Source organism: Protopterus annectens, chromosome 17.part0 (assembly GCF_019279795.1).
Source record: "Protopterus annectens isolate FY-2018-M chromosome 17.part0, PAN1.0, whole genome shotgun sequence".
Lineage (NCBI taxonomy): Eukaryota > Metazoa > Chordata > Ceratodontiformes > Protopteridae > Protopterus > Protopterus annectens.
The window spans coordinates 180,989,047-181,002,671 of record NC_056751.1 but is presented as its reverse complement, the minus strand read 5'-3'; the positions used below and the strand labels follow the sequence as shown (position 1 = coordinate 181,002,671).

The following is a 13,625-nucleotide window of genomic DNA, read 5'->3' as shown; positions in this document are numbered from 1 at the left end:
ATTACAGAGAAGCTAGATATTTGAAGACCTACCAAAAGAATACCCTGTATTCCAACACAAAGACAGCACCACAGTGCTTGACATCATATCATGCATGCATGCATGCCTGTGTTACACAATACCACCTAATTTCAACATACATCTGTGCAAGATATGCTGCCTGTGTTTTCCCTGTATGGGGCTCATAAGCCACCATCTAGCACTGGATATAACTAAATTCAGACAGAATAAGCACTACTGACAAAGAAGTACTGTGTTCTGTAGATCACAGACTGCTGCTGAACGACCAATAGGAGCAGACACAGCACCGTTGGTAATCTCCCTATGCACAGCAGCAGCATAAGTAAACAGAGCTACTGATTTACTACAGGCAGGCTGGGCAAAGGTTGCAACAGGCAATACAGGCCACAAGATCAAGCAAACCGTGGCAACACTTACATGCTGCATTGCACAGCAAGGTAGGCAAAAGAATAATTGCATGCAGGACATACTACAGCTAGGTTGCTTGCAGACTTAATGTGGCCAGTGACATCAGCCATCTGAATTGACAGCATGTCTACAGCAACATAGTTCACTGACTACACAATAATGGAAACTACTACAGTGACATATACAGAAAAACACTGCAAGTGTGTGTATGTTCTGCTGTAAGAAACTCATCTGAATTGTGGAGATACTGCGATGCATGATTTACCACTCACTTGCATTTTAGTTCAGCTTATTTAAATATACTAGTCTGAAACTGTACAACTACACAGACGTACTTCTGATGTACTGTGCCTTGGGTTCAAACTTTGCACAGTTTTCACTGTTGGAGCCACAAAATCCTCCATTGGATAAATTAACATACACCGATTCAAATAAAAAATGTTTGCCACTTTGCAAGGGGGAGGCCTCTCACAGCTTAAATCTGGCCCCAAATTTTGGGTAGTATGGCTCTGGTTTTCTGCACCTCCACATTTTAAATTATAATGCTCTGCATGCCAGTTTCATGTGACACAAGATAAGTTACCTCACATTCTTCACTGCTTACTCCAAGTTCTAGCACAGCTTGAGGTGACTTCATTTTAGCTTGGGTAGACTGCCCCATCAGTAGATTAAGTTGCCATCCAACTGTCTCTAGCTAAAACAGAAGATAAAGTTTATTTTCAAAAACTAAGATTAAACAAAGTAATCTTTTAATGTAAAACAAAAATATTCACTGTCAATGCACTTTATGACTGTTTTTCCCCCTTCCCCTAGCTTATATCTGGATGTGAGTCTCTGAACTTAATTGTACTCACTTATTCATTTTCTATCACAAACCTCATCCTATTCAGGATCATAGAGAAATTATATCCAGTCCCAACAAACAAAAGGTGCAAGGCAATGTGTAGTGCCACAAATAGGAAGGAGCAAATGGACCACCTTCTAGGCAGCACCAAAACTTAATAAGCCTGTTGCTTACTGGGGTAGACTCTTGCTCAACCTACAATGCTAAATATGATAAAACAGGCACACAAAATGAATGAATTACCTTTTTTCCTGGAATTGAAATAATGACACAACAACCATGTAGAGCCAAGATCAATATTACTTCCAGGACCTTACCCCTGCAGCTTTCTTCCTATACTAAAATACAGAATTACATAAGGACTTAAATTACATAAATTCTGATAGCCAAACTGTCAGGCCAATGTTCCTGACCACTACAAAATGCAAAAACAGTGCCTGATACATAGCCTCAACCTCTCAACCCTTCTGACAGCCTCAAAGTCAAATAAGGTACAGAGTAAGTGGTTTCAAAGGGCCATACTTTAGACCTATTAATCATATACTCTTCTGCGGCTCAGTGATTAAAGACAATAGTATGAAATGCTGCACTGGGATGATGGGAGTGCTATCTTCAGGGCGGAGGGAGTCACAATAGGGCTGTCCACTGCTGCAGTCCCACAGATGAAGGGTAGTGATGTCTTGGACATATGTTTGGCTCATCAAGTCATGAATGTGCAGCCTTCCTCAGCAGGTACATGTGCATGAGGAGTACTGGATCCTATAGTGATGTCAGTCACAATTTCTAAATCCAAGAGGAAGGGCTAGGACTTGAAAAAATAAAAAAAAAAGTCTTCAGTGCCAAGGATGCTGGCAAATATACAAGCAGCCTCTATGGCAGCCCGGATGTTAGCCCCTCTGAAATTTATGGCAGCCCAGATGTTAGCCCCTCTGAAGTTGTTTGAGACTGATGGTCAATAGGCAAAGGGGGCAAAAAGCAAAAAAATATATATATATGGAATGCTGGGGTTGGGCATAAATCTAAGTCAAATGCAACTACTCCCTTCATTTTCAATCATGACTTAAAAAATAAACTGACAAGAACTTATTTGCTTATAAAAGCACAGGTAATCTGAACGGTGTAAAAATCTCTAATGCAGATTAACACTTTGTAGTAACACATACAAGAAAATATTCTCAGAATTACTAACTACATGGTCTTTGGAGAATCAAACTTATAAAGAGCAAAGAACGATAGGGTCCAGTGTACCAATCATAGTCAAAAATAATTAATTCACACTCTTCAGGAAGTAAAATTGTGTACCAAAATGTCTCTATCTAATCAGCAATTAGGACAGTTGACAAACACAATACAACATATATGCCAGACAGTCTTTTAAAATGTCTTTCACTATAACAATGCATACAACTTACTTATTTACAATATTATCTGTACAAAGGGCTCAAATATTCTTACTACCAGCCGGATTTCAGATACATTTCACTCAATCACCATGCACAGAAGATTTCTTACAGAAACCTGTCATAAGTACACCTGAACAAGTTTTCTATAAGCAATTCTGTTTTAACTGCAAAATCACCTACGGCAGCAAATTAACTCCATCATCTGCTTGTAATTTATCTGAAAACAAAAAAAAAATCTATCCTGGTTTACACTAAACAGCGATCTACCCAGCGATTAATGAATAAAACCAAACAATACATAAATAAGTGCCACCATTTTTTTGGACTGTCAATTTAACAACTGACTTTAAAGTAACAGAGAAACCAGTCAATGATGTGCACCAGAAAGGACCTGTTGTTTTCCCCTCATAACAAGAAAGGGAAAATGGGAAAATATAGATGAGCAAAAAAACTCAAAAGTAAATCTTCTGAGCAAAGAATTACCCAAAAAGCATCAATTATGTGAGGTTACATGTTTAATAAAATCATGTCAGGCTACATGTCCACTAAATTTCAAGGTAAACTTTCACTTAAATAACTTGCTTTGGAGTTTCTTAAATATTATCTGTCTAAACTACTGAATGACTATAAATCTGTTTAAAACATTAAAAAGTGGACTCTAACTGAGGAGTGCAGCAAATAAAGATGTGACATGAACCAAACCAGCAGAGCATAGCACAAGCCTCAAATATCCATTGCTTGATATGCAGTGTACACTAGAAAGTACAGTTGTGTACACTTACCATAAATGTAGATGTTCAAGTGTATTCACTGCTGCAGTCATCACATTTGGGTTATCTACTTGCAGGTAGCTCTCAGTCGGCCTGATTATCAAAGCCTTGGGACCTGCGTCGGTTGCTGTCTCATCTTCCATGACGTCAGGTAGTCAGGGGTATAAAGCATGCAGCAGCAGCAGCCATTACGTCAGTTTTTCTTGCCCCAGATGTCAGGTGTCCCCATAATGGGAAGCAATTAAATACAAGGTTACACCTCCAACAAAAAGCAAATACACCAGAAAGCTTTAAGCATAGTAAACAAGAATAGAGGTATAGTCAATAGAAGTCAGGGGGCTGAAGGGAGGGTAATCAGGACTGCAACAGTGAATACAGTCGAACATCTACATTTATGGTAAGTGTTCACAACTGTACTATGTTCTCCGTGTTTCACTGTTGCAGTCATCACATTTGGGTAGATTCCCAAAGCTAAGGATGAGAGGAGGCAATTAGATAGCATTAGGACCAGCTATAAGGCCCTGCAAGACTGCAGTGGCAAAGCTAGCTCTGGATTTAGAAAATAATTGGCAAGTGGTAATGCTTGGTGAAGGTATGTACAGAACTCCAGGTAGCAGCTTCTAGGATGTCTCTGGTAGGGACACCTCTGAGAAAGGCTGTAGAGGTAGATGCAGCTCTGGTGGAATGAGGTCTTATCCCCTGTGGGGTAGGTTTTCCATGGTGCTTATAGCAGAAGTGAATGCAATGACCTAACCACTTAGAAATGGTTTGCTTTGAAATGCTCTTCCCCTCTGCCCCTGCAGCAAATGCAATCAGCAGCTGTTCAGATTGCCTGAGAGGCTTAGTCCTGTCCAAGCAAAATCTAGGTTGTCTGTTCACGTCCAAGGAGTGCAGTATTCGTTCCCCTTTGTTCTGTGGATTAGAAAGTATGGTTGGCAAATGAATGGACTGATTAAGGGCCACACTGGATACCACCTTGGGCATAAAGGAAGGATTGATCCTGAGGGACACCCTGCCCGCATGAAAGATGATGAAAGGCTAAACTGATAGGTTTTTCCAGGTGAAGGACAGGGCATCCACTTTCCAAGCTTGTCTGTGGGGACTCCTTGTGCAGAATTTGTCCAATTGGTAGTTCTGAGGAGAGGCAAACAGGTCTATCCCTGGGCTCCCCCATTTGTTTCTCAACATGTTGACTATCTTTGGTTCGAGTTTCCACTCGTGTGGGTCCATGAGATTTCTGCTTAGGTCTTCTGTCAGTGTATTTAGCTTGCCTGGCAGGAATTGAGCTTGTAGGTGCACTTGGTAGCTCAAGGCTGTGTTCCACAGAGCCATGGCTAGTCTGCAGAGCGGATATGAGTGGGTTCCCCCCTGCTTGTTTATGTACCACATAACCGTGTTGTCCATCTTTACCAATAATTGTCCTGGAAGAATGTGGTCCTTGAAAAATGTCAGAGCATTCTGTACAGCTAACATTTCTTTTTGATTGATATGCAGGTGCATTTGACTCGGGTTATATTTGCCCTGAATGCACTGCCCTGCAAAGTGAGCCCCGCATGCATAGTCTGATGCATCTGTTGTTTGGGTTTGGGCGGCAGGGGGTAGAGTGAATGGCAGTCCCTTGTTCTGGTGGCAGGCCTCTGCCCACCAAAGGAACTCTATCTTTAGACAAGGTATGACAGGAATCATTGATCCTAGGTCCTGAGAATGCTGACACCATAGGCTTTTTAGATACCATTTTAGTTTCCTCATATGCAGTCTTGCATATGGAATTAGTAGAATGCAAGAGGCCATGAACCCTAAGACTTGCAGTATTTTCCTTGCAGATAACTGGGTCATTGTGGCCAGTAGTTTGAAGTAGGCTGTCAAATGAACTTGTTTCTCTGGCGTGAGGTAGGCCATCTTGGAAGTTGTATTCAAGCTTGTTCCCAGGAATACAATTTGTTGGCAGGGTACTAGATGTGATTTCTTTTCATTTATGGTGCACCCCAGAGAAGTTAGTAAATTCTTTACAAATGCTAGATGATTTAATCGTATGTCCTGGCTTTCTGCCTGAATTAGACAATCTTCCAGGTATGGGTATACCTGAATATTTCTTTGCCTGCAAAATGCAATGACTGGAGCTAGGCACTTTGTGAATACCCTGGGTGCAGTAGATAAGCCAAAGGGCAGTGCAGAGAACTGACAGTGCATGTAGCCTGCTCTGAAGCGTAGGTATCTTCTGCAAGATTCCCTTATTGGGATGTGCAGGTAATCTTCCTTTAAATCCAAGGTTGCCAACCAGGCATTTTTGCCTAGCATGGGAAGCAGCTGATGACGAGTTAGCATTTTGAATTTTTGGATTACCAAAAAAGTGTTTAGGATAGACAGGTCCAGGATAGGATGCCAGGAATGGTCTTTCCTGGGTACCAGAAAAATTCTTGAGTAGAAACCTTGCCCCCATTCTTCTTCTGCGACAGGTTGAATGGCCCTGATGCTTAGAAGAGCGAAAAAAAAGAAGTTATGTACTCACCATAATGTTCCATCTGAGTAGTTATACTTCATTTTCTGCAACCTGTGGGTATTCGGATCCATATCGGATCCGAGCCGGCAACATTTTATCAAGCATCTGCTCCAAGCTCTTCCCCTTACCCATAATCCCTCACCTCTCCTACCTTCCCTCAGATCGAGTTTGCCACTAATCAAACTATTAGCAACTCAATAACATTAACCTAGAACAGGTTCGGGCGAAGGAGGGAGGGACGGTTGCAGAAAATGAAGTATAACTACTCAGATGGAACATTATGGTAAGTAAATAACTTTATCTGAAATAGTTAACTTCATTTATCTGCAACCTGTGGGACAGAGTCCCCAGCTACCAAAACTCCTGGGAGGCCCTCATGGAAGGATATTCCTGAGCACCGCAGAGCCAAAGGATGCTCTCCCTCTAGAGATCAAATCCAACTTATAATGAGAGATGAATGTATGCGACCTTGCCCAGGTCGCTGCTGCACAGATATCATCCAGAGATACCCTAGACCAAAAAGCAGCAGAAGTTGCCATAGATCTGGTGGAATGGGCTTTAATAGGACCAGGTGGGGATAGGCCTTATAGGTTCATAGGTTGGTACTAGGCTATCAGCCCTAGGGCCTATACAAGCCTAGCCATAACAATTCCCTGGCTATTTCTTCCCACATTATTTACTTTCCTGGACCCCTGTCTAGCAGGGCGACTGACGTGATCCCTGGGGTGAATTTCCTTTCTCCCATCCAATCGTCAAGGTTCCTCTTGAAGAGGTCCAAAGAGGCACTCTGCTTGACATGTATGGGCAATCTATTCCAGAGTCTGGGGAGTCTCTGGGTCAGGAACCTATCCCTCCAGCATGTTTTGTTTATTGTGATGACAAGGTTTAGATCCCTGGAGCGTGTAGCTCTGAGGGATTGGGATTTCTTTAAGTGTAGCATGTCCAACAGCTCTGGGTTTGACATGGCCTTGTATGTTAAGCAGAGATCGCCTCTGAGTAGACGATATGCGACGGAGTATAGCTGGAATTTTTTAAGGCGGTCAGCGTAGGGCATCTGCTTTAGGCCTGTGATTCTTTTAGTGAGGTATTTCTGAGGCCTTTCCAGTTGTTGCAGATGTCTTGAGAGGTACATACCAAATGGGGCGTTGTATTCTATAATGGGTCTAATGAGGGATGAGTACAGTGGGACAATGACCTCCTTTTTTCTGGATGAAAAGCCCTTCGTGATGAGGTGTGCCACATAGAAGGATTTCCTGACTGTTGTGGCGATGTGGTTATCGAAGGTGAGTCCACTGTCCACCTGTGTCCCTAAGTCTCTTATCACACTTTCTGTGTTTAGTGTACTGCCACCTATATGGTAATTCATGGATACATGTTTTTTTCCCAAAGGGATAACAATACATTTCTTGGCATTGAGCTTGAGCCCATGGCTCTGGCACCAAGCATCTGTTTCTGTAAGGCCCTTTTGTAGAGTATCCACATCATTTGGGGATTCAATAATGGCTCCCAGTTTGCAGTCATCTGCAAACTTTGTTAGCCAGAGTCCCTTAGTGTTGACCTGTACTTCAGAGAAGTAGATGCCAAACAAGAGCGGCCCCAGGACAGAACCCTGAGGTACTCCAATTGTCACTTGTCTGGAGCTGGATTTGGAGTCAGCTACTTTTACAGTGTGGGTTCTATCAGTAAGCCATTTAGCAACCCATTGGGTGACATAGGGATTAATGCCCAACTAAGTAAGTTTATCTATGATTCCAGAGTGGGGGATGGTGTCAAAGGCCTTGGCAAGGTCTAGATAGGCTGTGTGGACCACCTTACCCTTGTCCATGGCTCTGGAGACTGATTCAAAGAAGTCAATCAGGTTCAGGAGACAAGATCGGCCCTTCACAAACCCAAACTAGGTGGGGTCCAGTGTTTGAAGGTTGCCAATGTCTTTGTTTATAAGTTCCATGATAATACGCTCCATGGCCTTGCAGATAAGGCTTGTCAGACTGATGGGACGAAACCTGAGGTGAGGCTATGATTAAACATGACACTTAGGTGAGGTGCCAGTTCATATTGTAGTTCATGTAGTACACAGCCCGGGATGTCATCTGGTCCCATGGATGCTGTATTCTTGGCTTTAGAGAGTGCGTTTTGTACCTGTGTGGCCGTTATTACTGGAATTTGGCAATCTTCCGGTATTGAGATGGGCCATTTAGGGGGTGAGAGGGGGGTGAAGTTGGCACTGAATCGATCTGCCAGGATATTGGCAATATCCTTCGGATCAGTATATTTAATGCCATTCTGTTTTAGCTCAGAGCAGATCTGAGCATTGCCATTTAGATTCTTGGCATAGTTACAGAATGCTTTGTGGTTGTCTTTGGAATCTTTGGCAATTTTATTTTCGTAACTAGCTTTGGAGGATTTTATGAGGCATCTCAGTTTCTTATTGAGGCTAGTAAGGGAGTTTTTTGCATCCTGGGATTTTCCTCTTTTCTGCAAAAGTTTCTTCCTTTTGTTGTAAAGTTTGTTTATGGCAGGGGACCACCAGATTGGCTTCCTTTTTTTGGATGAGAGCATTTTGGTTCTATTTGGGATGGCACGATTCATGCATGAGTGGATGTGCTCATACAGTGCCTTAGTGTAGGATTCAGCAGTTGAACTTTCAGTTCCCGTCTGCATGGGTGTCATGAAGTTTGTCACTTCTGACTTGAGTAGCATGAAGTTGGCTTTGGAGAAGTTTTTTATGGTGGTTTCTTTACTGGGGGTTGGGGGTGGGATGTGGATGTTAAGGGTGATTAGCTTATGGTCAGACCTGACTAACGAGGGGGTGACCATAGGTATGGAGCATTGATTTCCCATGTTGGTAATGACCAGGTCTAGGATATTGGAGCCCCTGGTGGGATTAGTTGATCCAGGGCGTTGGAATTTATGAATTCCAAGAACCGTTGTGCAAAATTGTTGGGACATGAGTAGTTTTCCCAGTTAATGGCAGGGTAGTTAAAATCACCCAGTATTAGGGTGTTTGGTTCTATCTTAATATTTTCCAGTATGTTTAGAAAGGTGTAGTGAGAATCTTGGGGTATGGTGGGGGATCTGTAGCAAGCTACAATTTGGATTGCAGTCTTACCTAGTGTTAGTTGCACTTGGAGAATTTCAGACACATTGTGTTGGCCAACTAGCCTGGTGGTGTGAATATCCTTGGTGAATATTGACACACCTCCACCTTTAGTGTTTCGGTCCTGGTTTGGTGGCCGAAAAGTGTGGTAAGAGTTGTAGCCTGGTATTGCAGGGGTGCTCTCTGGAGCCTTGAACCAGGTCTCAGTTACTGCACAGATATCGATGTTCTCCATTTTTAGGAGTGCCTCGAGAGAGTGCATTTTGAGGTTTAGACTTCTAGCATTGAGTAGCATTACCTTCAGATTTTGCATGCTTGTACCTGTTACAGTGGTGGTTTTGTCCTTTGAAGTTTGCATAAAAAAGGCACTATAGGGGTGGCAAGAGCATTAGCCAGTAACCTGAATCCCAGGGGCTACAGGTGCAGACCATCTCTGGCAAAGCATCGTGGTCTGTCAATCATGTCATCCCAGGCAGACAGATACTGGATCCCCTTTGAATGACACCATAAGCTTAGCCAATTGTTGAAGTCAATCATTTTATCCTTATATTGTGGTATCATTCTGGGCGAAGGCAGGATGCTACTCAGGGCTAGGGTCATACCTGCCTGGGCCACATGATCCGAGAGCTCTTCCATGTCTCTTTTCATGTAGTCCAGGGAGGTACGTCTCAAGTCATTCACTCCAACATGGACAACAGTGACAGTCATATTTGTACTTGTTGTGGAGTGACTTGAGTGCATGCGTTATGTGGCGGATCCTGGCACCCGACATGCAGCTGACTGTAATTTTCTCCTTATTCAACCTGGTGAGAGGGACATCAGTGTGCCGGACTATAGAGTCACCTATGACTAAAGTGTTAGGTACATTGTCTTGCCTTAGGGGCAGTATACATTGTGTAATCCAACTGGCTAAGGAGACCTTGGAAATGGCCCTGCCCAAAAAGGGTCTACAAAAGGACATGAATAATTGGTCATACTTACGAAATTGCTTAGTCCTGTGTAGACAGAAATGAAGCAGTCAATGAACATCTAGCAAGTGCAGCTTATATTCACCCTTGTTCTGGAAATTTGGAAAGAACACAAGCAGATTAATTATCTGGTTAATGTTAGATTCAGAAGCCACTTTCAGTAAGAAAGAAGGGTTCATGTGAAGCAAAACCCTGTCTTTATGAAAAATCAAGTAGGGGGGCACAGCAGACAAAGCTTGGATCTCAGAAACCCTTTTAGCCGAAGTAATGGCCACTAAAAAGGCTGTCTTCCAGGACAGAAATTTTAAGTCTACCTATGCTGCTGATTCAAAAGGGGGTGCCATCAATGCCTGCAGAACTAGAGTAAGGTCCCAAAGGGGGACGGAATTCTTAACCGGGGGATGCAAGAGAAAGGTATCTTTTAAAAAGGCCTTGCACAATCTCAATGAGGCCAGAGCATTCAAATTTTCGCCAATATGAAAATTAGATATGGCTGCCAGTTGTACTTTCACTGTGGAGGAAATGGCCCCTTGTTGAAACATATATGTCAAAAACTCCAAGACTGCAGGAACCGGGGCAGTAAATGGATCTATGTTTCTCTGAGAAGCCCAAATAGAGAAGCGTTTCCATTTGCTGCGGTAAACCTTTCTAGTGGAAGCTTTGAGGGATGCCACCACAATACTCTTTACTGAAGATGATAAACCGGGAGTCCTCTGGGATCAGGGGAACTGGAGCAACCAAGCCACCAGCTTGAGGCTGTCCAGGTCGGGCGGACTGATGCCCGAGGGATGGGATATGAGATCCGGGCAGGGATCTAGAATCCGTGGAGGAGTTAGAGCATGAGACCAGAGGAAGGGGAACCACACTTGACGCGGCCAGAACGGGGCAATGAGGATCACTTTGCACCCCAGTCGGTATGCTTTCTGACAAAACTTCAGAATTGGGTAGCGGGAGATAGGCATACAGTAACCCGGAAGGCCAAGCATGAACTAGAGCATCTCTGGGGGAGTCCTCTGGGAAGGGGATTAGAGCAAAGAACTCGCTGCACTTCACGTTGGAAGGAGATGCGAAGAGATCGCAGCAAGGGTGACCCCATGCTAGGAAGATCTCCTCCACTATTGACTGTTTCAGAGACCATTTGTATGGCATTAGAATAGCCCGACTCAATCTGTCCGCTAAAATGTTGGAGCGTCCCGGGATGTGCGTTGTGATCAGAAACCAACTGGTGGAAATTGCCCACTCCCACACTCTCATGGCCTCGTGGCAGAGAGGGTAAGATCTGGTCCCTCCTTGTTTGTAGATATACCAGATAACGGATATGTTGTCTGTCTAAACTGCAATCGTCCCCGGAGGGAGAACAGTATAAAAGGCTTGCAACGCTAATAACACTGCCCTCATCTCCAGAGCATTGATATGCAATCTGGTCTCGGTTTAGGACCACGTGCCTTGGACTGTCCTTCCCAAAAAGTGCCACCCCCCTCTCCAAGCTGGGAGACGTCAGTGGTCACTGTGGCTCGGGCTAGGGCGACTTGCCAAGATTTCTGGCAATTGGAGCCTCCAAAGGACAGAAGTCTTGCAGGCTTTGCTGATCTGTATAGGGTAGACCATGGGGAAGTCTAACCAAGACCACTGAACTGCCAAGGTCCACTGAAGCACCCTCATGTGAAGGTGTGCACATGGTAGAATTGAAATTGCTGCTGCCATGGAGCCTAGGGCGAGGAGAACATCGCTCGCCATCGGTGTCCTGGGGCCGAGGATCACTGACACATGGGCCCGTAGGTTCTGGATCCTGTCCTGAGTGAGAAAAACTTGTAATAGTAGAGTACCCAACCATGCCCCTATGAATTCCAAGGTCTGTGTCGGATTTAGGCGAGACTTGGAGATGTTGATGGTGATCTCTAGATTGACTGCCAGATGCATGAAGGAGTCTCTGGCCATACAAAGTAGATGCTTGGTGGTAGCAGCGAGGAGCCAATTGTCTAGGTAAGGAAACACCTGAATTCCCTGAAGCCTCAGGTGAGACGCTACTACTGCCGTAACCTTGGTAAACACCCTAGGGGCTGTGGTGAGACCAAAGGGTAGGGCTCTGAACTGGAAATGATTGGCTCCCAGCCGGAAGTGAAGAAATCTCCTGGAGCTTCTGCAAATCTTGATATGGTAGTAAGCGTTCTGGAGGTCCATTGAGCACATCCAGTCACATCCTCGGAGATAAGGTAGGATGGACTGTAAGGTGACCATCCAGAATTTCTGCTTGGCTACCGACAGGCTCAGGGTAGACAAGTCCAATATGTCTCTGCGGTCCACCATCTTTTTTGGCACTAAAAAGAACCTGGAGTAAACGCCTAATCCAGAATGATCTGGGGGGACCGGTTAGATGGCCCAATTGTAAAGCAGCTTTGAAATCTCATGCGCTGCGGCCTCACTTTGAGCAGATGGGACATCCGGGAGGCGCTTTGATTGTATAGGTGGGGTGATGAATGGGATGGAGTATTCTCTGGATATTATTTGGAGCACCCAACAGTCCGTCGTGATGGACTCCCAAGCCATTAGGTGCAATGACAATCTTCCCCCGACTGTCTCCAGAGTAGGACAGTTGGGCAACCCCTCAGGGTTGCTGCGCGGGTTGGTCCAAGAAGGTCTCCCTTGACCCAAAGTTCCTCGGACCCCCTCTGCCTCTGGGGCGGCATCCGTCTTGTCCCCCACTACCTCTAGGGGATTTGTTATCCTGAGTGTTGCAGGAAAACTGAGATTTTCTGAACCACATCTTCTTCTGCCCTCTCTGATTCCTAGAAAAGGATCTTTGACGGCTAGAGAAGCGGAATCCAACGGCAGATATAGTCTTCCAGTCCTTCTCGCTCTGGACTAAGGTGTCACGAACTGTCTTCCCAAAAAGGGAGGAACCGTCAAAGGGAGCATTCGTGAAAGATGCCTTGAAGGGATCCGTGAATTGACAGAGTCTGAGCCAGGCATGCTGCTTCATAGCTACACCAGTCCCAGCCGTCCTAGCCGCTCCTTCCATGGCATGGGAAGGAAGATGCATGGACGTGTTAGAAACGGATTTCAGAGTCGACATTTTCACCGAGAACAGCCACTTGTCCTCTGGCGACAAGGACTCTGGGGGCGACACAGCGAATTCCGTGACCACGTCTCACTGGAGTCGAATGACATGTGCCAAATAATTCAGCGCTCATATGGAAAACATCGCTGAAGAAAAAACTCGCTTCCCAAAGCGGTCCACCGCCCTAGACTCTTTGTCTGGATGGTGGACCGAAGAACTTTCCTGAGCCAGTTCTCTCTTGGTGGCAGCCACCACCACCATAGCATCCACAGGGGATCCCTTGTACCAAGACTGTCTGTCTGTGGAAGGAGAAAGGATCCTGTCTGGGCGTTTGGGTATTGGCTCTATGGTGTCAGGCTCCTTCCATGCCCGCGTGGTGATAAGATCCACCAATGGATCTGCAGGAGGGGACACCCAGGATGTAGATGGGCCCGTGCCAAAGGCCTCCAAGAATACTGATTCATCCGTTGAGGGTTTTAGGGCTGACCAACCACCCCACTGGCAGAGGATTTCCATGATGTCTCCAAAGGAGACATCCTTGGGAGGTGACCTGGGG

General features: G+C 44.9%; 1 protein-coding gene across 1 annotated transcript in view; it reads right to left on the bottom strand.

Annotated features, from left to right (window-relative positions):
- Nucleotides 1–961: 961 nt before the first annotated feature.
- COMMD10 (COMM domain containing 10) overlaps nucleotides 962–13,625 on the bottom strand; it is a 408,139-nt gene continuing 395,475 nt past the window's right edge. Inside the window, exon 5 of the mRNA XM_044059162.1 lies at nucleotides 962–1,123. Within this exon, the coding sequence (XP_043915097.1) occupies nucleotides 962–1,123 (162 nt within the window). The remainder of the gene's footprint in view (nucleotides 1,124–13,625) is intronic.